This window comes from Anopheles cruzii, chromosome 3 (genome assembly GCF_943734635.1).
Source record: "Anopheles cruzii chromosome 3, idAnoCruzAS_RS32_06, whole genome shotgun sequence".
NCBI classification, from domain to species: Eukaryota; Metazoa; Arthropoda; class Insecta; order Diptera; family Culicidae; genus Anopheles; species Anopheles cruzii.
The window spans coordinates 34,794,427-34,817,867 of NC_069145.1; the positions used below are offsets into that span (position 1 = coordinate 34,794,427).

The following is a 23,441-nucleotide window of genomic DNA, read 5'->3' on the forward strand; positions in this document are numbered from 1 at the left end:
CCGGCACACGAGTTACACGAAATAACTTGTTTCAGCCTGAACGCCTGTGTTTCGAAATGAGCGCGCGTTCCGGCGCTTTTGACAGTTCGATTCAAAACAATCGCCTTCGAACTTCGAAGCTTCGAAAAAAAACTTCGAAACCACTGAAAAATGTGTTTTATTAATGTTTCAAACAAGTTTTAAAACAGTCATAGTGAGTAAATCTGTGGGGTTGCTTTACATTACAATTGTTGTTGATAAAAACGCTCCATGCTCCGATAAAAGGTGATATGCTCCGTGAAAAATTGGAGCTCGTTCGCAAAGCACGTTACACGGTCGAATCCTGTCGGCATTGACAGCTGTCATCGCGCAACCGTTGTAGGGTTCCGAATCGGGTCGTGTTCGGCACTTGGTCAGTTTCGCAGTCTCAAAGTTAGGCTCAAAATTCGGTCGGATTAATAAAATATTTTGACATCTCGTGTTTTGACAAATGTTAGGCTATTGCAGCTCAAAGTCTCTAAAATCATAAGAAAAGGAAAAGAATAGTCTAGTTCAGTTAGGTGCGTGAAAAAACCCATAAAAATCCATGTGAAACCCATTCGGTCGGAGCACTGTTCAATGTTCGTAAGTGTGCGTTTTTTTGCATCATCGGAAAGGAAGTTGTGCAGAGTAATTGGGGCGAAAATTACCTTTCCTTTTTCGCTGTGGCGCTCTGCTCTAGATCGATGGGCTCGAGCATCTGACGAGAAATGAATCTTCAGTACCGCGGCCATAAAATTCGGAAGTTAATTGATTCAGCCGTCGGCGAGGAGTAACGCCACGCCAATAATCCTCGTTTTCTGGGGCCTGGAGAGCTGACGATGTATGGCTGAGAAGCGCTGAAGCCGTGTGGTTCCGGGCATGTTGTGTTGTTGTTTTCGTTAGTGTGGCGGCTGGCAGCCGTGTACCGTGCAATTTTACCCTGTTTCGTTCATATATTAATTCCTGTGGCCACAAACTCGACGAGCGTACGTGATAGTGTGTTTATTTTAAAACCGTGTGTGTCGTTCATGTGCAACTAAAGGCCAAGAATCGTTTGGTTTGTTTTAAAGTTTACCAGTCGCGTTCGGTCGTAACTTCCTCTGGAAAAAGAAGCAATAGAGAAGGCGAAGCACATAGCCTCGCAGTACGCGCCCGCGTTCGTTGCAGTGTGGATTACGGAGATTGATAAGTCATATCCAACCAGGGGTTAAGAGTGGAGCGCCGACAGCAATGGATTCGTTGCGAAAATGGTTGAACAAGCCCAAGGTAAGTGCGAGTGCGAGAGTTGTATGCGCTATTGGGTGCCATATTTTTCCGAACCACTTTCTGCTCCAGTGCTCCAGTGGATCTGGAGATTCAGTGGCATGGAAAAGAAAACTGTTTGCTGCGAACGAATAAGAGAGGAATTGTTTTCCTGTTCTGCCAGCACATAGTGGGCCTATTTAGCCAGACCAACGGCACAGTGTGCATGCGTGTGTGCGTGTGCGTCTGTGTAGCATCGCGGCAAGCGCAGAAGGCCTTGGGAAATTTCGTCACCAACACGCACACACACTGAGCACGGCGGGGCCAGACACATCGGTCGACTGCTTCACGTCGCTGCGCAAGACGGCGACGGCAATGGCGACAAAAACGAACGACAATGAATACGTGCCCGTGCCTTCGAAAGGCTAAGTAGTAACACTTAAAAACAAACACACACACACACACTAAAAGGCACGTGTTTTGATCCGTGCCGCTCCTGTCTGGCTGTGTAAATCTAGTAAACGGCGCTTGAAAGAAACGTCACGAGGCGGAAGTTCGGAGGTCTGTGTTCCTTTCGCCTGCAAACCGGAAAACCCGCCGATCATTGGCCGCGTCAGGGTTCAACCGTTTTATCCGTCATCCGTCCGTTCTCTCGACTGCTTGGGAAAGTGCACATCTGCGTGAAGTTTTCCTCGCCGTCGTGGGATTTCGTATATCTCTGCACTTTCTCTTTGTCAGGATGTCTAATTCCCTGTCTGCCGTGTGGTGACAGTAGCGATGCATTCGCTTGTTTTTGTTATCTTTCGCAAAGATGCAGATAACGCTCATATCATCACCTTCTTGTTGGTGTAGGTTGAACGATCCATGAGGTTAACCACTGGGTTCGGGGTTGCAGTAGGTTCAACATCGTGTGGTCAAACGCCTTTGGCCGTGGTATGGTAACAATGCTGCGCTGTAGACATTTGGTGCATATAACTATGTCACGTGCTTGAGCCGGCAGCAGCTAATGTTTGCCGCAAATTTAGTTATCAGTCATATGTTTGAAGCACACCCACAGCACACAACTCCAATGTTTAATTTAGGCGCTATTTGCCTCAGCCTCCTTTGCACGGTTGTTAGTCACAAACCGGTGATGAGTCACGGGAAACGAGTACGAGAATTCTGCCGTTTCACACAAAGCGGTCGGGTAATGCGCAGTACTGTACAAGGCGCTTGGTAATCTATGTTTGTAAGTCGTGATAAGGATGGGTCTGATCTGAATTCATGCCGTAGACAAGAGAAGTTGTTGTGTTTTACATGTTTGCTTGGTATGACTTGTAAAACGCTCTTTGCTGTGCTTTTGTGAAGCTGTTTGATTTGGTGGCCAATTCTTGAATGATCGCGGATCATCATCAGAACCTTGAGCTTTTTGTTTCGGGCAGAGTACAACAACGAAACAATTGTTGTTTCTTCACAACCAGCGCTTCAGGTAATACTCTCGAACTGGTTTCTCCAAAGGAGGTCACCTTGTGAGTCGAGTATGGCCTTTTATGGTCTGTTTGCCACGTGAAGACCTGGGAGCTATCAATAACGTTGGCTGTGTTGGGAAGTCGTTTCAAATTACCAAAGTTGATCTCTTTTTTTATCTGTAATTTGTTATGTATTGGTCGAGTGATTATTGCCACGCGCCAAAACATAGCGGACATTGACTGAGTTGCGTGGAGTAAATAAATCTATCTTTGAATGTACTTATCTTAGTAGAAGAAGATTTTATTGATCGTTGGCATGTCGTGGCATAGCATTCGATGCACGCTGCACTCAGAGACAGTGGCGCGGACACGGAGGTGATATAACGGAGCAGGTTTATTTGTTATTCAACTTTCGCAGTCGACCGGGCTTTACCGCGCCTACGATTGATAATGCAAAGAAAAACGGACCCAACCATATTTTGCTCGCGTTTTTGCGCCTTTTAAACCCCTAACCTGTATCTGGTGCTGTATAAGTTGGTGTCATGTTAATTTGCGGCACAAAAGCCAGCTACTAAAGTGTTTTAGTTCCATTCGAGTCCATTCGATTAGTTTTCGGAAATTGCAAAATGTCTGCTGATTGTGTTCATTTTGATGTTTGCGTAATGATATTATCTTGGTTCTTATCTCTTGGTTCAATATTTGGTTTCATAGATTACACGCTGAATATGCAAGACTTGTTGTCGTCTGGCATGACACGGGACAGCGGAACTGAGTTACCATTTACTTGAGCATGGAAAAATAGCTGGATGCTGGATTGCTTTAGTTATTAAGAAGAGTTTGTTAACATGTGAGTTAAATATGATACGTAGCAGCAATCGTGCAAAAGTAATTTACATCTAGGACTATCTTCAGTACTGGTGTAACAGTGTTCCGTTGAGAATAAAAATACATTCTCCTTTGGAATCACACTGGAGAATTGTTCTACAGGGTGTTCCATCACGATCCAACTATTTACATGTTGAATAACTCCGTTGAATTACATGTTGAATAATAATGTTGAATACAATATCGGTTAAATGACACACAAAAACGCGGCCCTTTTCTGGACATTTTTCATTGTTTTTGACAACATTTCGGTAATAGACAACGTAGTAGCAACAATTTCCGCTATGATGTAAGCTTTCAGTTCTTCAATGGTCTTCGGTTGACTGGCATAAACCTGACTCTTCGAATAGCCACAGAAAGAAATCAGAAAAAAATCGGCATTAATAAGCACGCACAGTTTTCACAGTTGGACGATTATGTTCAATGTAGAGCGCTACAATTTCAGCCAACTGTTTTATCGTAAATTGATCCATGACTGAAACGGCATAGACTGAAATTTCAGAGTCTGGCTAATTTGTCAAAATCAACTGACAAATAACGGAGATATTGAACATTTAAATAGTTGCATCGTGATGGAACACCCTGTACTGTTCAAGGGCTAAGAGTTCAACTTAACGATTGATCATTATTATTAACGTTGAAAGTGATTGTGCACAAAGCTATTATAATGTACGCAGTAACAAGATGTAAATGTCTTCCGTAAGAAATACGGCTGAACCTACCAATCGCTTAACCCGCAATCAAAACGAGCACATGAATAGCGATAGTCTGATGTTCTGGTTACAATACAATACATATTATTAAATAGAAGGTCATATTTATTCTTAAAGTTTTTTTTGTGCGACTTTTCGCATATGTTGTATAGTTTGTTCTAAAACTCCGTAATTTCACTAGATGAAAATCTTGTTGCTCGAAAAACCGAAGACGCATCGGTAGAAAACAGACAGGAAGTGAGAAGACGGACGAGTTTTCATGGTGTCGCGCTCTACGAACAGTAACCGCTAACGAGTTCCTACGTAGTGACCTTGGCTGCTTCGACGACGACCATAATGCCGACTCCGGAATGAATTTACCAGCGGCGAAGAACTCTCGTCCGTCGCCACCGCTATGATAATGACTGGACCAGGCGGCAAGGAGGAAGTAAATTTTCCGGATGATGAACGGTACCGCGAAGGCCGCGAAGACAATTTTCGTTTCGTTTTGTGAAGCCATTTTATTTTAAAATGTTCAAAAGCCTTGTAGGAGGAAACAAGTCTCGATCAGTCCAAGCACTTTTATGGTGTTCCGTTTTCGTTCACTCCACATTTTCCGTTATCCCTCCTTTTCCGTTTCAGACACACAAATTTAGTTGGAAAATTGAAGAGCTCTGCGGCATTTTGCTCTTCTCATTGAACACAGTTTCAATCTGACGCTTTTCAACTGTGGTCACAGTTCTGGTTCGATTTACCAATTATGTTTTTCTATTGTTCTTCCAGTAAAGGTTTGATTTTTCTAATCGTACACTTAAATGTTTTTGAAACTTCATAATACCCCTCCCGAAGGAGTCATTGAAATTAATTTCGCATTTTTCGCGCATTTTGCCTTAGTTTAGGCAAAATCCGACGATTTCGAAAACGATCAAACGTTGTTTTTGTGGCTCAATCCGCACACCGTGGAAGGCAACATATTTTTTATCTGGACACCTCTTAGACACATTCCCCGTACAACACAGCTGCATCGCCAGCAGCGTCTTCCGTGTGATTATTCCTGCGGAGAAAGATTATACTTAACTAGCTGATCCCGGCGCGCGTTGCCACGCCTCATTTCATCCTCATTTCTCGATTATCCGACGTTTGAACGGACTTCCTGGTGACGTATCCGATCAGCTTCCCTTTGCATTTTCCGTTACTTCTACTTTTCAGACGATCGGGCTCCCCGGTGACGTATTTGTTCAGTTTCTCTTTCCTCCTCCCGTTACTCTGTTCCGAATGAAAGGGCTTCCCGGTGATGTATCCGATTGGCTTTCATTCCCGCTTAACGTTGGATACATGGCAAAACTCGCACCTGCTAAATTTGACTCAAATTGTTTAAACACTTTTCGAATTTTGCTGCAATTTACCCTAATTTTGTATGGGAGCCACCCCTTTGTAAAGTGGCGAAGGGTTTCAAAAAATCACCAGAACATGTCCCCTTCCCAAAAACTCCCACCTGCAGAATTAGGTTCGATTTGTTCGAAAACAACCCGAATTATGCTGAATTTTATGTTACGTTTGCATGGGAGCCCCCCAGTCCGTTGCTATCTCTCTCTCTCTCCCTCCTTCTCTCTCTCTCTCTCTCTCTCTCTCTCTCTCTATCTCTCTCTCTCTCTATCTATCTATCTATCTCTCTCTTTCTCTCTCTCTCTTTCTGTATCTCTCTCTCTCTATCTATCTATCTATCTATCTATCTCTCTCTCTCTTTCTCTCTTTCTCTCTCTCTCTCTTTCTCTCTCTCTCTTTCTCCCTCTCCCTCCCCCCTCTCTCTCTATCTATCTCGCGCTCCCTCTCTCTCACTCTCTCTCACTCCCTCTCTATCTCTCTCTTCCTCTCTTTCTCACCTTCTTTAAAAATTAAACGCAAACTATGCAGTTCCCCCCAACATCACACTACTTCAAGATGGATGGAATGAGGGGTGGTGATAGGTGGAAGAAGGAAGGAAAAGGCTTTTAAGGGAAACCAATCGATTTAGAGACCACCAAAACCTATGAAACGATACCCATATTGCCCTAGGACGTATTTTAAGGATTGGGGTTGTATGGGGACCCCCCCTTCCCCTCGTCCTGCAAGGACCAAATTTTGTCACATGGTTTCTCAGGTGACCAGCAACTATCGTGCAAGTTTTGATGAAATTCGATTCATAACTTGTGGAGTAATTGATGTTTTTAACGGTTAGTTGTATGGGAGGGCAAAGAAAGAGGGGGGTGAGGGGTTTCTAACCTTGACTATTGCACTCCCCGGCCCCAAAAACCCCTGTATACCAAATTTCGCGTCAATCGGTACAGTAGTTTTGGAGTCTATAAGGGACATACAGACACAACTTGATTTTTATATATATAGATTAACAAACGGGTCAACTTTCACTCTCATTTGCATGAATTTCGGTACAACGAGACGAGTTGTTTATGTACATCGCCGTGCCGTGTGGAGAAACTTTTAGGTACTGTCGTGAATCATGCGTTTTTATGCTATTACTTGGGCACTTTTCTTAGGTAGTGTAGTGTCTGGTTTTACCGTAGGCATTTCCGAACCTGCTTTGTTTTACAAAATCTTGATAATGTGTACAATGCAATGTATTAACTTACATCTGTATGAGATTCTGCGATGCCATTGTAGATTAGTAATTGGAACGTACTTTCCCAGGCAACTCACTTTCCTAGTGCTGAATGATTCATCTCATATACTCCATCAGCACCGAATGTGGCCCTTAATGTGCACCAATGTTCTATGACATTGTACGACGTAAACCAAACCATAATAAAGCAACAATCCTTGCAACTCATTCACAAATTGGTAAATTGTACATTGTCTTAATGCAAACCGTTCAAAAAAGGCAATAACGAATCAATTATCTTTACAATGATATAAGCTAAAAGTGAAACATTTGAAAACAAAGTAGAATCAAAATTAAGTTACAAACAAAAACTGTCAAAAAATCATTTGAATCTAGTGCTGAATGATTCATCTCATATACTCCATCAGCACCGAATGTGGCCCTTAATGTGCACCAATGTTCTATGATATTGTACGACGTAAACCAAACCATAAACAAGCAACAATCCTTGCAACTCATTCACAAATTGGTAAATTGTACATTGTCTTAATGCAAACCGTTTAAAAAAGGCAATAACGAATCAATTATCTTTACAATGATACGAGCCTAAAGTGAAACATTTGAAGACAAAGTAGAATCAACATTAAGTTACAGACAAAAATTATCAAAAAATCATTAAAGAAAAGCAAAAGCGCGCTAACAATGCCCTTTGCTATTAAACATTGGAAGTGAAGCGTTCAATTACCGCTTTTCACGCATTCAGCTAAGCGTTAAAAAAATTGTGACAAACAAACTAACGTGTTTAGGTCGCTGATAAGTTGTGGTGGTGTGGCAAATGTGCACGATCGGGAGCTTTTACATTCGTTCGTTGAGCTCTGTATTCGCCACGTGAGTATGGTGGATGTTGTCTCACCCAATCACTACTATCCGATGCTGCGTTAGCCATCATAATGGAATATTTAAAGGGTTGGAGCGCTTTGTATGAATAGATCGAAATTTGTTTTGCAACGGTCGTTTGCTGCCTCAGAGGTTAACCAATTTACCATTCAGTTATTTATGATTTTCACATCCAATGTGTCAATACTCTAATCTAACAGTAGGCTTAGCCGTAAGTCACGTATGCGATTCTGCGAGGCTCTCTACCTTTGTTCGCTTCTTTGGGGTTTCTGTTTTTACATGCAGCTTCTAAGTAGGGAACAGGTGACACGTCCATCACAGTTCACATAGACTGCAACAACATCTGCGGTACGTTTCGCACCCGGGAGGGCACATAATGTTCGTAACCTTTGGGGGCACCGGTGTTGTGTGTGTGCACAATAATTACAAAACCAAAGCGCCCCAATTGTGTCGTCACGGAACTAGAAAGTGGTAGACAGGTTATTTCTACATCGCAGAACATTTTGTTGCCGTGTTGAAACCAAACCACTCCATAACTCGGGAGGCTATGTGATTTGTTTTGACGTTCATGTGTCAGAATGGTGACTCTGAGGATGATCCGTGAACGATTCGCTAATTTTCATCAGACCGTGCCGCAAAAGAGCGTGGCACAAGATGCTCGATGATCGATTTAATCTTCCCCAGCGTTTGTAAGACATTCCTTCCGGCAAAGGACACGCCGAGTATGCACTTTCGACGAACGCCGGGAGAAAGTCATCATCTAATCTTATCTGTGACTTTCCCCCCCACCGGGTCAGTCGGCCCAAAACGGCAGCTTTTGTTGAATGGGCAAAGTAGTTTCGAAACAATCGAAACAAATGACTCTTTCGGTGTGATTCCAAATTGTTCCACCGAATGGGTGTCACCGGACCGCGGGGCCGAAGGTTGCGCAGCGGGTTTGGCCTGCTTTCGTTTCGAAGGACTTCTCCGAACCAGAGAGATTAGGGTTGCCCTACAAAAGTGTTAAAATATTTACACCTAAACGCTATTAGGTAATGGGATCTGTGTGGTCATGTTTCCGTTCCGGTTGCTGTGTTCGATTGCGCGTACGGTGTACGCGGTCAGCTAAACAGTACTGTTGGCCTGTTTCTTCAGCTGATGGCTTCGGACCACATAACGGGCGGTAGGTAGGTGATAGGTGCGCTCGATGGGAGATTATTACATTATGGCCATCGCGCAAATACACCGTTTGTTTACTAACGGGTTGATCTGCACATCAGTTCCGTTTTTTGTTTTGTTTGCTGCTTTTGGGAGAAATTTTGCTCTGAATGAAAACGACCACCGGTGGCTGAGGCAACCGCTTAACGATCGTTGCGCACCGCAGGCGCCACACAACCAAGACCAAGACCGTGGACCGTCCGTCTTCCAGCTTTCTTGCATTACGCACACACCACACACTAGGCATGAAGTATGCGCCGCGGTTACAGCCGTGTGTGCGTGATCCACCCGTTTGGTGCCTGATAGGAATTGAATGCCTTGCGCTTAGACGATTGCTGTTGTTGTTGTATTGCGCTTTCCGTTGTTCCGCGAGTGCGTTACGTAAATGCGAAATGCTGCAATAACGTGAGCGACGAGCCAGTGTGTGATGTACACCGATGGTCCAACATAACCAGGACTCTGAAACTTTCGTATTCAACAAACGGGGAAGAGAATTTTGCTCCCCGTTTTCGCCAGGATAAAGGAAACCACCACAAACCGGTAGCCACCGCATTGCGCAAGGGTTTTATTCGTTCGGGGCCCCCCTAAACCCCTCGGTACCAGCGCGGTAAGGGGTAATCAGTAATGGGCTGCGTTTATTCCACTTTTGACCGCTGGGGTTTTCCAATCGGATATTTATCTATTACATGATACGGTTACGGTTCATCACAATCAAACGCTCAAACCAGTTAAACAATGATACCGAACTTTACAAAGAGAGAGAGACAGACAGGAGTGCCGCTCCAACACCAGTGATTTGGTTTTGGTCTTGAAATTTCTCTTTTTAAAACCCGACCTACTGTACGCGGTCACGTACGGCTTAGACAGCGAACGCGACATTAATCAGCATTTCACTCTCTTTCCATTCGTTTCTTGACAGGCCGACGATAAATCGCTGCTGGCACGATTTTACCATGCTGATCGTGCCCTGACAGCGATCGCCAGCGAGTTGGACAGCTTCGACGGACGGGCTGAGCCGGTCCGCTGCACTCGGCTCGTTGGCCGCTTGCGCCAAAGTCAGGTAAGAGATCCGCCGCGGCACTTCCGGCTTATCGTGTACCACACATGCGCATTAACGACGTTGCCCTTTCCATCGACAGGATCGCGTTCTGGCGATCACGAACCAGATCATGGACGAGCTGTTGGGGGAGGACCGTGCCTCGCGTGCCTTTCGTGTGAAATTCCCGGAGGAGGTTCTACAGGAGAGTTTGGCCGGTCAGCTGTGGTTCGGTGCCGAGTGTCTGGCCGCGGGCTCGTCAATCCTGAACCGTGAGTTCGAGTCGGCCAAGATGCGACCGCTTGCCAAAGCGGTCAGCAAAACGTTGGAGATCGTGCGGAGTCGACTGCGCGAGCAGTGCCTTCGCAACAATACGCCCAACAGTCCGACGCTGCGGCTGGACCTGAACGATGCGGCCACCGAGCAGTTGTACGAGAGTCTGAAGATCTTCGATCGTCTGTTTGCGCAGTTTGAGCTCGTGTACGTGAGTGCGATGGTGCAGGTGAAGACGAAGCAGGAGTATGAAATGCAGGAACTGATTTGTGTGCTGTTCTCGGAGACGCTCCAGCGCGCACTGAAGATCGGCCTGCTCGAGCAGGAGCAGGTGGATTCGTACGATCCCGCCCTGATGTTCTCGATTCCGCGGCTAGCGATCATCGCCGGGTTGGCTATCTTTTGTGATGGGCCACTGAACATGGACCAACCGGCGGACAACATCTCGGAAATGTTTCGACCCTTTCGCAAGCTGCTCATCAAGATGCGCGATCTGCTGCACACGCTCACCAAAACCGAGCTCTATCAACTGGAAAAGCTGCTCTGTACGAACGAGGAGATAAACCTGGGCGAACAACTGATCTGTGATGAGGATGTGGCGAACAGTGGCGGTGGTAGCGGCGGTGGTGCCGACGCGCGCACCGTTCGGAAGGGCGCGGATGAGTACGAACCGTTGGGTGAGGGCAAGGAACACGTGCTTATAGTGACCACAACGACCGCCACCGATGGTGGGGGCGATGATCGTGAAGATGATCGGACGGATGGCATTACTGACGGTGGCGCGTTCGATTTGAGTGATAGGTTAGGGTGTGAATATAGTGTTGATAGCAGTACCGGTGGTGGCAGTAGTAGTGGTAGTGGATACAAGGCAAAGAATCGGCAGTCGCGGAAGCAGCTTCGATTACCACAACATTCCTCACAGCTGTACGATGAAGAGATGGTTGCGAACGCAACGGTGAAAGACGACAATAATCAACGCAGCAACGACGATGAAATCGACGACGAAGATGATGGCGCGAAGGAGCAGGACGAGGACGAGGAAGTGGACGAGGATGGTGTTTTGAAGGACATTCTCGTCACCTCGGACTGCACCTCGGGATATCTGATACCGAACACGAACTTTGGAAATCTGCTACAGACAAACGAGGCACCGCTGACGGACAGTTTTATCGAGACGGACGATGAGGTGCGGTTACTGAGTGACGAGGCCGCACAAATGGAGGTAGCAAACGTGCTAGTGGAAGGAGCCAACATAGAGAGCATTCTCGCTGGCGGTCAGCAGCTGCTGGAGTCGGATTCGGGTCACGCCACAGCCACTAACAGCACGGACATGTCGCCGGAGCTAGAAAGCGAGCGAACCGTGGCCATTGTCGGTGGGGGGTCCAGTGCTGCTGTTATATCGGCGGCCGCCAACATCTCAGCCAAAGCGATCCAGCGATCGGCCGGAAGCTCCGGTTTGCGGAAGAAGCCTCTTCCCACCAATCGGAAGCAGTCGGAAACGATCGAATCGTCCAGCGAAGACGAACTGGAAGCGGACAACGATAATGGTTACGTAGATGCAGAAGACGGTGACGACGACGACGATGACGACGAGGAGGCGGGACGTGGTGGCGGAAACGATCGAACGGAATTTTTTGAAAGCAATTTTTCGAACGGCCTCTGTCCGTGTGGAAGTCGAAGAAAGCACCCGCGCCATATGCGATACGTTCGTCATATGCGGCCGGCAACCAAACCAGCATCCCACCACTACACCAGCACCATCATCATCCCGACGCAGACCGCATCGACCAGCATCACCGCCTCCCACGATGGGAATAGTCGTCACCAAGAGCAACGCGCCTCATTCTCAAGCTGTGATACTTCTCCGACGCAAAGCGAATGTAGCGATGCCCACGAGGTGTCGCTGGCGATTCGTGCTGCTGGCCGCAACAAGTTCAAGTAAGTGACGACACCATCCCGAACGAACGAGTGGATGAGAAAACCCCCTTTTACAAACACTAACGTTCTCGATATACTTTTTTACGATTTTCAGAACGACGGAAAACCTGCTCCACCGTTTGTTCGTGTGCATTGCGGGCGTGGCGGACCAGCTGCAGACGAATTTTGCGGCCGACCTGAGGAAGATGCTTAAGAGTGTGTTCGTCATGAACTCGTCCCCGCCCGAACCGGAACAGCCGCCTCCGAAGGCGACCGTCGGTGTCGGTGAGTCGAAAGAGAATCAACATCCGGCGGATTTGTTTGAGTTCCGGGCCAGCGAAGAGGACGTTATTACGGCCGATCAGAACCATAGCGGTGGCTCAAGCCAAAGCATCTACTCGGCCGAGGAAGCGAACCCGGAGCAGGATTCTGTGTTCGTTTCATCGGGCGATTCCTCGCCCGTGCGTCGCACGGCGAGTGTGGAGAGCGGCAACGTCACGGTGAACGTGTCCGTCTCGGTCGTCACATCCTCGTCCGGCAGCGGAGGAAGCGGCGGCAGTGGAGGAAACGTCGGTGGCATACGCACGGGCCAGGAGCGAAGTGTCAGTCTCAGTGAGGCTTGCATCGTGGTGGAAGGTGGCAAAGGCTCCCTGCGCCGTTACAGTGCCAGTGGAACGAAAAACGATTACGGTCGAAGCAGGAGCAGCCCAAACAGTCCAATCAATAGCAATAGCATTGGCAGTAGTAACCATAGTTCCGGCAACACCAATGCATCCTCCGTGGAGCGGGATTTACACATCGACCAGCACCGCCATGAGCACCAGCACCAACGCCGGATGCCGGAAGAACCGCCACGGTGGATCCCGGACTGCGATGCTCCCCGGTGCATGGCTTGTGCCTCGGCTTTCACTCCGTTCCGCAGGAGACACCACTGTCGCAACTGTGGCGGAGTGTTTTGTGGTGTTTGCTCCAACCTTTCAGCGCCCCTTCCGAAGTACGGTCTGACGAAAGCCGTCCGTGTGTGTCGCGAATGTTTTGCTCGTGAGGTCGGCGTGTAAAACCGTGTGATGTTTTGTAGGTAGTCGTTACGATGTCTGTCTGTTTGTTTCGGTTTAAAGTCTGTTCTGTTTTGTTGCTTTTTGCTCGCCCCGCGATGTAACTGAAGCAGAACATTTTTATTTTTATCATATGATTTGTTGCAAAAAGTTTTTTTTTATATTTGACATTGATCGATCGGATTTTAAATTTTGACTCTTCTATTTTGTTAGTACTTTGTCTTTGTATCTTTGTGTCATTTTGACCTGTAAAGTTATTTGTTTAGGTTGGTTCTGCAATTTGCTATTCATGTTATTACTTTTATGGAACACTAGCTTCTAATTGACAACTGGGAATGGTATTTGTAAGCACAACGAACGCGAAGAATGTGACCAATTAATGACACCAATATCATGTTCATACAATAAATACGATAGAAAAGCTACCATTACTTCGAGGGCAGAAAATCCACTGTCAATGTGGGTTTTATGGAGCGCTCGAAAGCATCCTCAATACTGCGTGCTCTAGCCCATTTCCCATAAAGAAAAAAGGAAAGGCATACAAATCGCTGCTATCGCGGTTCGATTTCAAAACATTCCCTCTTTGCTGGAACCTTTCATAGGAAAAGCCACAGCATATTGCTCCTGCCGTACCTACTCCTAAAGGAAAAGTTTGCTCTGCTATATCCGTAATTTAGAAGAAAAATCGCGAACCCCTTGGCATTTCGAGAGAAGGAAATGGAGTGTAACACCCAATTATTCAAAGATATTTTCTTCAGCGATTAAAGAAACGTCCATTCGAAGGAGTTTTGTTCGTTCGTTTGGTTTTATCGTGACGGTTCATTAGGTAATTTTCCGATCGCTACAGATATACTGCTCCCGATGTATTTATCCTCAGTGCGGGTTCCATCTAAACAACCATACTGCTCTAGACACGGTCACTGTTGAAGACGTACATATTACAACGTTTGGCGAATAACGTGTTCACCAACAGGTTCTTTCTATTGCTTCAAAAGTTTCCAGAAAGAAGAAAAACAAAGGCAACAAGTTTCGGAGAATGTTGCAGGACAGCGGTGGAAGAGATCGTCGGAGAACGAGGGAGAGAGATAGAGATCTAGAACGAATCATTGGGAAACATGAAGGTGAAAACAGGCGAAGATGTAATTTGATAAAGGTTTAATCCTAATTTGAGTGATATCTAAATATAAATAAAAAACTATATAACATAATTAAAAATGGAGTTTAAAAAGCAAGTAAATTTCTGAGGGCGAAAAGCACTAAGCATATAACGTAGCTCGCATTATATTTGATTCGAGATTATGCAGACGCATAAAAAAAACACGAGAGCGTATAGAAAATGCAAATAAAAGTGTATTACAGATCATGAAACATTTTTGCTACAGAGAAACACGATCGCCAGCAGTCGTTTTCGGCGGGGAAATTATGATGAATGATGGATAATAAAATCTGTTCGTATAAAGGTTAACCGAGTGCCAGCGTTCAAACCAACACCTAAGCCCAACGGGTCCGTTGAAGCATACCGGTATCCGAAATAAGGTTTTCCCGCTGTCAAAATGTTTGTGGAAAACTGCAAGCGCAATCGAACTCAGCAGACTGTTGCTAGTAACGCCGCTAACGCACTAGCAACCATTCGGTAGAGTCTGCCGAAGAACAACAACTACTTGTTGCTATTTGTTCGAGACCATCGCCGCCGTCGTCATACTGTTTGACACACATTTCGAAAATTGCCACGAAGCGGCTATTCCCTGGCCTCGTTCCATAAAACGCGCTGGGGTCGAGTAAGAGTTTCCATGGAACCTTACAAACGGGACGAGTTTGTTTGAACAAAACAAGGAAGAAAATTTTTCATTTCCAAGCCGTTCTTTCGAAAGGTGACAGCAAAGCGTTTCCCGCATAAGAAAAGCGAATACTTCCTACAGCAAAATGGACCAAATAGAAGAGAGTGGCGAGGATTCGCAGGCTCCAGAATCCACATTCGAGGATGACCTGGTGCCGAAAGAAATTACCGACGAATTCTTTGAGGAGCTGTGCTCGAAAGCGAACCTAGTAAGTGGAATGGATGCCATTTTTCTACTCGTGAAGTGCGAGTTTTTCAAATAACGAATCATGCTTTTCCAGACGGTGAAGGATCTACAAGGAAATCAGCAGTACGGACTGGCGGAAGATTTTCAGAAACTTTTAATTACAAGCCAAAATCTGCGCCAGCAACTGATCGATGAACAAGACCGAATCGGAAAAATGCAGGACGAGGTTGCGGCGGCCGCAGGACGCGTCGCACAAGCGATGCAAATTTCCCAGCGCGACCAAGATACCATCCAGGCGTTGAAGTCGGAAATTCAAGATGCCTGGAAGAGGACGGATGCTGCACAAACCCGGGAACAGAACGCCCAGGAAGCGATGAATCAAATGAGAAACAAGCTCGAAAAGCTGCATGCCGAAAGTGACCGCTACGGTGATCGTGACGATGAGTAAGATGCGGGGCAAGCAGTTGCATGAATGGCCGGTTAGTACAATGTGCGCTGCTCAATCTCTTTGTAGCGTTGGCCCTTCGATGAACAAGCACAAGGAGGGAATCCTTCGCGAGCGTGACCGCCTGTATGTTGAGGTGGAGGAACTGAATCGACGGCTGCACACGCAACGCCTGTACATGGAGGAACTGGAACAGAAGTGCTCCGAATCGGAGACGAAGGTGAAGGAGCTCTACAAAGTGTTGGACGAAACGTCGAACGAAGCGTTCCGGGATAAGCGTCAGCTGGAGAGCCTGCAAGCGCAACACACCGAAGTCACGGCCGAGTTGGCCATCAAGAAAGAAGAGGCACAGCACTTCAAAGGCCTGTCTGAGTCAAATCACAAAACCACTGTTCAGCAAACGATGCAAATGGCCGCCATTCGCACCAACCTGGAACGGTTTATGACAACGAATAACCTTATCCAAGTGAAGCTCGCCAAGGCAACGGCTGATTTTGATAACATGGTTCAGCTGAAGGAAAAGGTGACCAACGAGCTGAACACAAAGGTGAACATATTGAAGCTGAAGGAGGACGAAAATAACAAGTTTCGCTTGGAGAATGCGAAATTGTTGAAAACCCGGGATCTATTGCAAAAACGTATACAAACGATAGAAGCTGCCAAAAGCATCGTCGACCAGGAGGTGTCCAAATTGAAGTATGTATGCCTCGCGATTGCTGGCGATTCGTTTACTAATCGTGCGATAATCTTGTAGGAATACGATAGTGACGTTCGAGAAAGAGCGTGACGCTTCGAAGAAATCGTTCGACGTTGCGAAAAAGCAGGTGGACGTAGTCCTGCGTGAGCGTGATCTGGTTCGAAAGGATCTGGTTAAAGCAAATAGTGCGCCACTAATTCAGCACCACCGTGTTTCAAATGGTATGTGATAAACTGTAACTTTTGCTTTCTGTTTTAGAAAATATAACCGATCAAACGGAGCAAATGACACTGCTGGATAAGCATCAGAAAACATTGGAGAACGAAATCAAGGGCGCTCAAGCCGCAGCTCAAAAGCAGCAGACGCTAATGTTGAAGATCGAGAAGGATCGCGACCGCAATGCGGAAGAGGTGCAGACTTTGTCGGACAAAATGGAGCAGTTTAACGAAGATCTGATGTACAAGCAAAATCTAATCGGGGAGTTGCGCGAGAAGCTAAAAGAAACTGAAGCAAAGCTGTTTCAGTGTCAAAATTTGCTAGAAATTACGCGTGGTGAAAGAAACATTTTCGAGCGTGATCTAATGGGGTGCAACAAAGAAATGGAAGGTCTGAAGGAGCGGTTGAAAAATTCAATCCGCTCCGTTGATCAATTAAAGGAAGAGAACGCCAATAAGATGGCGGACCTTGCGAAAGCGAACAAAACGATCGATAAAGTCGAGAAGGAGAAGCAAACGCTCAAATCGGACGTACAAAGCATAAGTATTGCACTGCAGCACTCGAAATCGGAGCTTAGCGAAAAAACAAATGAGAACACGCGCCTTAATAAGACACTGTCGGTGAGTTCGGAGCCACTTCAGGAAGCTTATGACGTGATGCCAACTCAGAGGGCTCCCCATAATGCGCGTTTTGTATGATCTTTTTCACCATTAGGACGATGCTACGAATATGCTACGCCTGAAGAAACAACTGGAAGGGACCATCAACGAAAAGGACCTGGTTAAGATGCAGCTAACGCAACGTCTGGAGGAAATCAACAACCTGACCGAGAAACTCAACATGATGAACATGGCGTTAGATCGTGGAGAAAATCAGTATCGCGAACGTTTGGATGATATCCGGCTGCTTAAGATAGAAATCAGTAATCTGCGCTCGCAACGCAACCTTCTTACTCGCGGCTTAGCTAATACGGCCGATATGCGCCAAGAAGTGTTGCAGTTGAACCGCGTTCTCAACCAGGAGCGTGTGAAAGCACGCGCCCTAGAGGATGAGATGCTAACACCGATGAACGTGCACCGCTGGCGAAAGCTGAGCGGCAAGGATCCGGAGAAAATGGACTTGATCGTAAAGGTGCAAACACTGCAGCGAAGGGTGCTCTACCAGTCGGTGACAGTTTCGGAGCAAGAGAAGACACTACAGCAATCAGAAAAGATGTACGATGCACTGAAGGATGTGGTGGAGAAACTTCCGAGCTACAAAGTAAAGGAGCGACTTTCCGTAACGCAACGTGCCTTGACTGCACGCACAAAGAAACTGAAGGCATTGGCGGCTGAGATACGCATCAAGGAACTTGACTGCAAAACGAAGGACTGTACGCTGGAACAGCTCAAGCAGACGCTACTGGAAACCAAAAAGGAACTGGTCCGCGAGGTGACGATTTCAAACATGGACAATAATCAGGTCGAAACGTTTTTTTGGTATGATTTGGCATCCTCTCTCGCTGTCTTTCTTTCAGAAACGGGAAAAGATTAAGCTAGTGGAGAACATTCGTGGGCACCGAACTCAGAGTGGGCTGCAGGCTACCAGCTCCGGCACTGACATTATCGTATTTCGTACTTCTAGCCAAAGTGCCCATAGTGCCACTTATCGCACACTTGGTTCGGGCTTTAGAGCGATTTGCTAAATTTGGCAAAGGAGCGAGCTGGAAAAGGAAAAGACTTTAAGAAACATGGAATATTTCGTCAACATTTCAGAAGCTTTTCTTACTTAATATGAACTAATTGCTTTACACTTACTAATACGTGTGTGCTTGACCTCCGCAAGAAGTGTGAAAAATAAATGCCAGGGCCTAGCGGCCTCAGGATAAAATTGTTTTGTTGTGCACATATATTTAATGTTTCGAAACAAACTAAGAACTGTTTTATAGGAAGTAAAAAGTTATATTTCACTGCACGCCGACCGTTTGGTCCATGCCTGGACATCGGTTTTATGATCTGATGGGGTTAATGATCTGATGGCTAGACGACGTTTACATTCTATCTTACGAACCCGTGCAAACTTTCATTTCGCTTCAAGTGAAGGTTGGTCCGAAAGCATCGTCGGCACTGGCCCTAAGGAAGCAACCTGCTAATATTTGAGAACTGGTTTCAACTCGCGGTAAAACTTGCCTCGTACCTTCAGGTCACGCCATGGAAAGAGCATCGAACATTGCCCTTTGCGAAGGTCTTCTCGCTGGGTTCGCGAGAGCACGCGAAAGAGTCAGATGGCATGGGCAATGCCATTCGTCATATTTTTCTTAATAACGTGTTGGTAGGGTGTTTCCGATCCCCACACCGGCATAGCCTAGATGCTTCGAGCGCAGGGTTAAGAAATCGTTGAGTCAGTGTCAATTGACGTCTTTGACCCGCGAGTTGCCGAGTGTCTAGAAGCCGATGCACATTCCTATAGCCAGTCACTGTATCGGAGCATCAATGTACTTGTTCCGTGGGTTCATCTGATAAAATGTCAATAAATAAAATGGCAACAAATAATACTGTGGTCGGATGCATCGAGTTATTCTTTTATTTAAAATTATGAACGCATTAAAAACTCCAATACAGTGGTTTAAGTTACGACATGAACGAGGATGGGTTTGTAAAAATAAAATACAGCTTTTCGTTTGCAGGTCATACAGATTCGAGATGCTCGCCATGCTGAATAGAGTTTGGTAACTAAAAATGACCATTTGTTCAGCAAACTGCCTTCGCCTTAGTCTATCCCGAATGCCAGGAATGCTGTCATCTAGTGTATCACATTGACCACTCCAAAAGTCGGGTTGTTTCTGCTTACGCAGCGATATCAACAAGCCGGTTGCGTAATGAATTTGCGCCCTGCTTGGAGCCGAGTAAGATTAGATTTCTAACGACCGCACTAGGTAGGCCAGCCAGTGCACACCGATGCAGTTTGTTGCGTTTCTAAGTACGTAGTAATTCGCTGGCTGTAGTAGTTCCAACACAAACGCATCTCCCAGACCGATGCAACTTTCGTTTACTGCATGCGTGCAACAATCAGTGGCAGCCGGCGTTCCGATTGCACACCGAAACACGTTCGCTTCTTGGCATGGGAATGGGGGTGGGGCAACTTACTGGGAAGGTCCTAGCGGGGGGGCCTGGACACGTCACGTAACGCGGAAGACGCAACTCCAATGGGCACCGGACAGAGTACGCCGCGTCGTCGGTGTGCCGCTTGCATGTCTCGGTGCATCGCGAACCTAACCGGTTGCAATTGTTGACTCGTAGACGGTCCGCGCACGATGTAGGGCTCTGACTCGCGATATTCCACTAGCCGACTAGTCGACCAGTTATAACTACCTACTAGTACGTACAGAGTTTTCAGCTCCGATGTAAATAGATAAACGCATACGTCGCAGATGCAAGCAAAATGCCTATCGCCGCACTACAATTAGTTGCATTTCTCACGCATTCCAGACGATTAGCTAAATTATGCTCCGCTCGTGTCTGGCGTATCGTACAGGTGCTTGAAGATCGAGTTGATTTCGGAAACATCGTTCGCCGTTGGTTTTTGTGCCACCAACCCCTCTCAGCAGCACATGGCGGCCAAACGCTGAACTATCTAGCCGCAATCGAAAGCCGCAGCGTCGAAGGAAATCAAAATTCCGTACCATTCGGTGCACGTTTCCGTTCGAAGCAGCTTTCAAGCTCCTTGTGCCCGTCTGCGCGGTATCAAGGTTATTTTAGAAGTTTCGAGCCTTGAGTTTAGTTTGATCGGTTTCTTCTATCGTGGCTTGTCAAGGAAAACTAGTATTTGGACGTTTCGTAACCCGATGAAATCGCTTACGAATTAAAATCAAATTTGTGCTTCTTCTATCGTCCCATATCGTCAGCAGTGTCCACATGTTTGTTTTCTATTGCCCACATTAAACCCTTTCAGCAGTGGCGCCGTAGCATATCGAGGTGCCGCTGTATACGCGCAGTATGTTACAAATAGCAACTTTTGCTTTTGCCATTAGCATTCTCCCGCCATGGCGTGGCTACATGTTCGTGCGAAATCGTATCGAAAGGAAAGAAACGTAAACAGCTAATCTGAACCGTCATCAACTTGTTTGATTGCTTCACCCGGTGACATTGAGGAAAACTTAAGCGACGAACCCGAAGGCGACGACCGATGCCACGGTGGAGACGCTTTTAGTGATTAGCATTCGCATACAGGTGCACCCGAGTCTATACCCGAGAACCCCGAGAGAACACTCACAAGAGATCACTTACACTCACTCACAAGATCTTTAATTTCATTGCCGGGCGTGTTCGTTTGTTTGTTACCATTTCAACCGAATCGGACTGACGTTGGTTTATTTGTTGGACACTACTAACAGATAATAGCGACTTATGGCGCAGTCTTATTGAAGTGCTTGAATCAATAAACCAGTACAACGCCTCCTTTGCCTGTTGCACAGTTTGTTTCGTGAACGATTTCGTTCCTATTTCCAATATGGTATCTTCTGATCAGTTCCTCTCAAACCCTATTCCTATGCTTTTGGGCGACCATTTTTGGGAACCTGCCCTGGGGGAATGAACAATCATGAAAACGCATTTGAAGATCGCGTCGCCTTCATCTCATTGATCCCGGATTCCGAGTTCGTCGCTTTATTTCTTCAGCGCGCATCGAAGTTCATCCACGCACCGCGTGAGCACCACCGTCCCAGGAACTCACGCGCGCTGCTCGATCGCGCCACTTAGGCGCTACCAACGATGAGCGCCGGGCTTTTAAGATTATTGCGTTTCTGATCGCCGTTGGTGAATGAAGTGATTTCTTTCCGCCTCTCGCTTGTTGCGTTCGCGTAAAGGTTGGTGCTTTTCGTTGGTGCGTTTTGGAACGTTGGAAAATTTAACCGCTCGGCGGAAGAAGACACCGAGTGTGTGGCTCTTTTATTACCAATATAAAACATCGCCCAGTGGGCAACATTTAAGAGTACAGCGGAGCGAGCGAACTTGACCGATGCCGGACCGAGGTTTAGGATTTGGCTTCAAGCCCCAACCGGGGCCCCAAACTTGTCCGGAATCTGTCCTTCCCTACCGGACGTCCCCTGAGTGAGAAAGCGCGCGGTAAAGGGAGACAACCGAAAAACACACAATAGAAAGTGAGTGCAACGGTGCTACGGTTGGGGCCACAACAATTCCCCCCGCCGCAGCAGCAGCGGCAGAGTGCGGACTAGCAGCGACGCCACTCGGCACACTGTTGTGGCCGCGCAGCGCAGCAAAAGGAGGTCGATTGATGTCGAATATCTCGCGTTTCTCCCACGACCGGTCCCCGAAGAAGTGAACGCTCTCGGTGGCGGGTGCACCACCTTGTGATTAGTTCTTTAAAGCGATTCTGTGCCCCCCGGGGGCCGTTGAGGGTTGCATTGAAAGTGATAATGTGGTCAGTTTGGGTGTAAAATAAAACATTAAACCGCATCGCAACCGCAACGGCTGTTTAGAGGTGCGTTGGCAGATTGGCTAGGTCCAAAGGTGCGCACCGAACCTGAATGTGTGATCCGCGCTGAATGGTGACTGGTTAAGTGTGCAGCTCGTTCGTTTTTTTTTTCAACGAACCAGGCAGAAAATACTGAACATCCTGCGCAACGGACCGGGCCTGGTTGCTACTGGACCGGGTCGCTCGGTGTGTGAGTTTCTGCTCGCGTCCATCGTTTTAGATGTGCTAGTGGTTAGCGATGTTGCGCCTTTTCGACTGTGCTTCGTAAAGATTTTTTTGTGGTGCTTAGAGCGTGGTTGAAATGGCCAACCAACAACTTTGCGGTGGTTGTTTATTCTCAAGTGTTTACTTATTCCGTCCCCCACCCCCCTCTCCGTATAGGTTTTGGTCAAAGTGTGTTGAGTGAAGAAAAAAACCAAAGACTGCTTTCGCAACTAAGATTTTAGGCAACGTCAGTCAGACTCAGCCAGGATACAGCCAGGGCCAGGGTAGGGAGTGGCACCGAGGCGAGTACAGCGAGTGAGGATGGCCAACGCGGTGATCCCGGCAGCTAACCAGCTCCAACAACCGTCCCGGATTTCGCCCCAACCAGGAGCCCATCCGCTCGAGGATGGCGGCGGCGGCGGCGGTGTCAAGCGGCCCGAGTTGGACAAACGGCGCATTCATCGGATGTTCAGCTGGACCGCAGACTCACCGGCAATCACGTAAGTACGACGGCCAATTTACCGGCCAATTTCAGCTGGGACTTTCCGACCGGGCTTTACTCATGCCGCAGGAGCAACCGGGGATCCATTGTTTCCACCCCCGGGCAAGGTCGGTTCCGCGGCAGGTTTCTTCCGTCGTGCCGTGTGGAGGTATTTCCATCACAGACAAATGGGGTCACCGGTAAGGTCCCAATAATGTTATGCCACAGCAAATGCGTCGACACACCGTCGCTGTGGTCCTGAGCCGGCGCCTAATGAGCGCCTTCGCGTCGCAATGTGCGATGGAAATTTTTGCGCCGTGACTGCCCGTGACCTACGGGTGGTTCATTAGGGCTCCGCTGGAAGCTGCTATTAGCGGTCGTCATATCAATCAGCATCCGAGGGCCCACACGGCGATTGACATTGACCATCCGTCCTCAAGGCACCGACCGAGACCGAGAGCGCTCAGGAACAGCGCCCAGTATTTAGTCGATCGCAAAAACCTAACGCAACCTGCGCAGTTAAATCAAGCAAACTCACGGGCGCCTGGCATCTTTCGTCCCACGAACCACGGTCGGAACCACATCGCGGTGAACTTCGCGGTGTTTTCACCGTGCGTTCGTTAGTCGGCATTCAAACGCTCTCGAAATCGAAAAATAGCTTTCT

At 47.2% G+C, this 23,441-nt stretch overlaps 3 protein-coding genes across 3 annotated transcripts in view; all 3 read left to right on the forward strand.

The window, feature by feature from the left end:
- The first annotated feature begins 1,174 nt into the window (after positions 1 to 1,174).
- Positions 1,175 to 14,688, forward strand: LOC128271305 (lateral signaling target protein 2 homolog). The gene is made up of 4 exons (XM_053008767.1): positions 1,175 to 1,266; positions 9,877 to 10,017; positions 10,097 to 12,204; positions 12,299 to 14,688. Exons 1-4 carry the CDS (start codon positions 1,231 to 1,233, stop codon positions 13,239 to 13,241), a joined length of 3,228 nt encoding a protein of 1,075 aa, XP_052864727.1. The 5' UTR covers positions 1,175 to 1,230; the 3' UTR covers positions 13,242 to 14,688.
- Positions 14,689 to 15,161: 473 nt separating this feature from the next.
- Positions 15,162 to 18,304, forward strand: LOC128273611 (cilia- and flagella-associated protein 58-like). The gene is made up of 7 exons (XM_053011616.1): positions 15,162 to 15,284; positions 15,357 to 15,706; positions 15,777 to 16,403; positions 16,462 to 16,589; positions 16,663 to 17,240; positions 17,335 to 18,051; positions 18,137 to 18,304. Exons 1-7 carry the CDS (start codon positions 15,162 to 15,164, stop codon positions 18,302 to 18,304), a joined length of 2,691 nt encoding a protein of 896 aa, XP_052867576.1.
- A 4,176-nt stretch (positions 18,305 to 22,480) lies between these two features.
- LOC128273881 (ABC transporter G family member 23) overlaps positions 22,481 to 23,441 on the forward strand; it is a 33,770-nt gene continuing 32,809 nt past the window's right edge. The window contains exon 1 of the mRNA XM_053011942.1: positions 22,481 to 22,796. Coding sequence (XP_052867902.1) covers positions 22,618 to 22,796 — 179 coding nt within the window. The 5' untranslated portion in view covers positions 22,481 to 22,617. The remainder of the gene's footprint in view (positions 22,797 to 23,441) is intronic.

Coding starts and splice junctions, on each gene's coding strand:
- LOC128273611 (XM_053011616.1), top strand. CDS start 15,162: ATGGACCAAATAGAAGAGAGTGGCGAGGATTCGCAGGCTCCAGAATCC. Junction 15,285..15,356: donor TGTGCTCGAAAGCGAACCTA/GTAAGTGGAATG, acceptor ATGCTTTTCCAG/ACGGTGAAGGATCTACAAGG. Junction 15,707..15,776: donor TACGGTGATCGTGACGATGA/GTAAGATGCGGG, acceptor ATCTCTTTGTAG/CGTTGGCCCTTCGATGAACA.
- LOC128271305 (XM_053008767.1), top strand. CDS start 1,231: ATGGATTCGTTGCGAAAATGGTTGAACAAGCCCAAG. Junction 1,267..9,876: donor AATGGTTGAACAAGCCCAAG/GTAAGTGCGAGT, acceptor GTTTCTTGACAG/GCCGACGATAAATCGCTGCT. Junction 10,018..10,096: donor GCCGCTTGCGCCAAAGTCAG/GTAAGAGATCCG, acceptor TTCCATCGACAG/GATCGCGTTCTGGCGATCAC.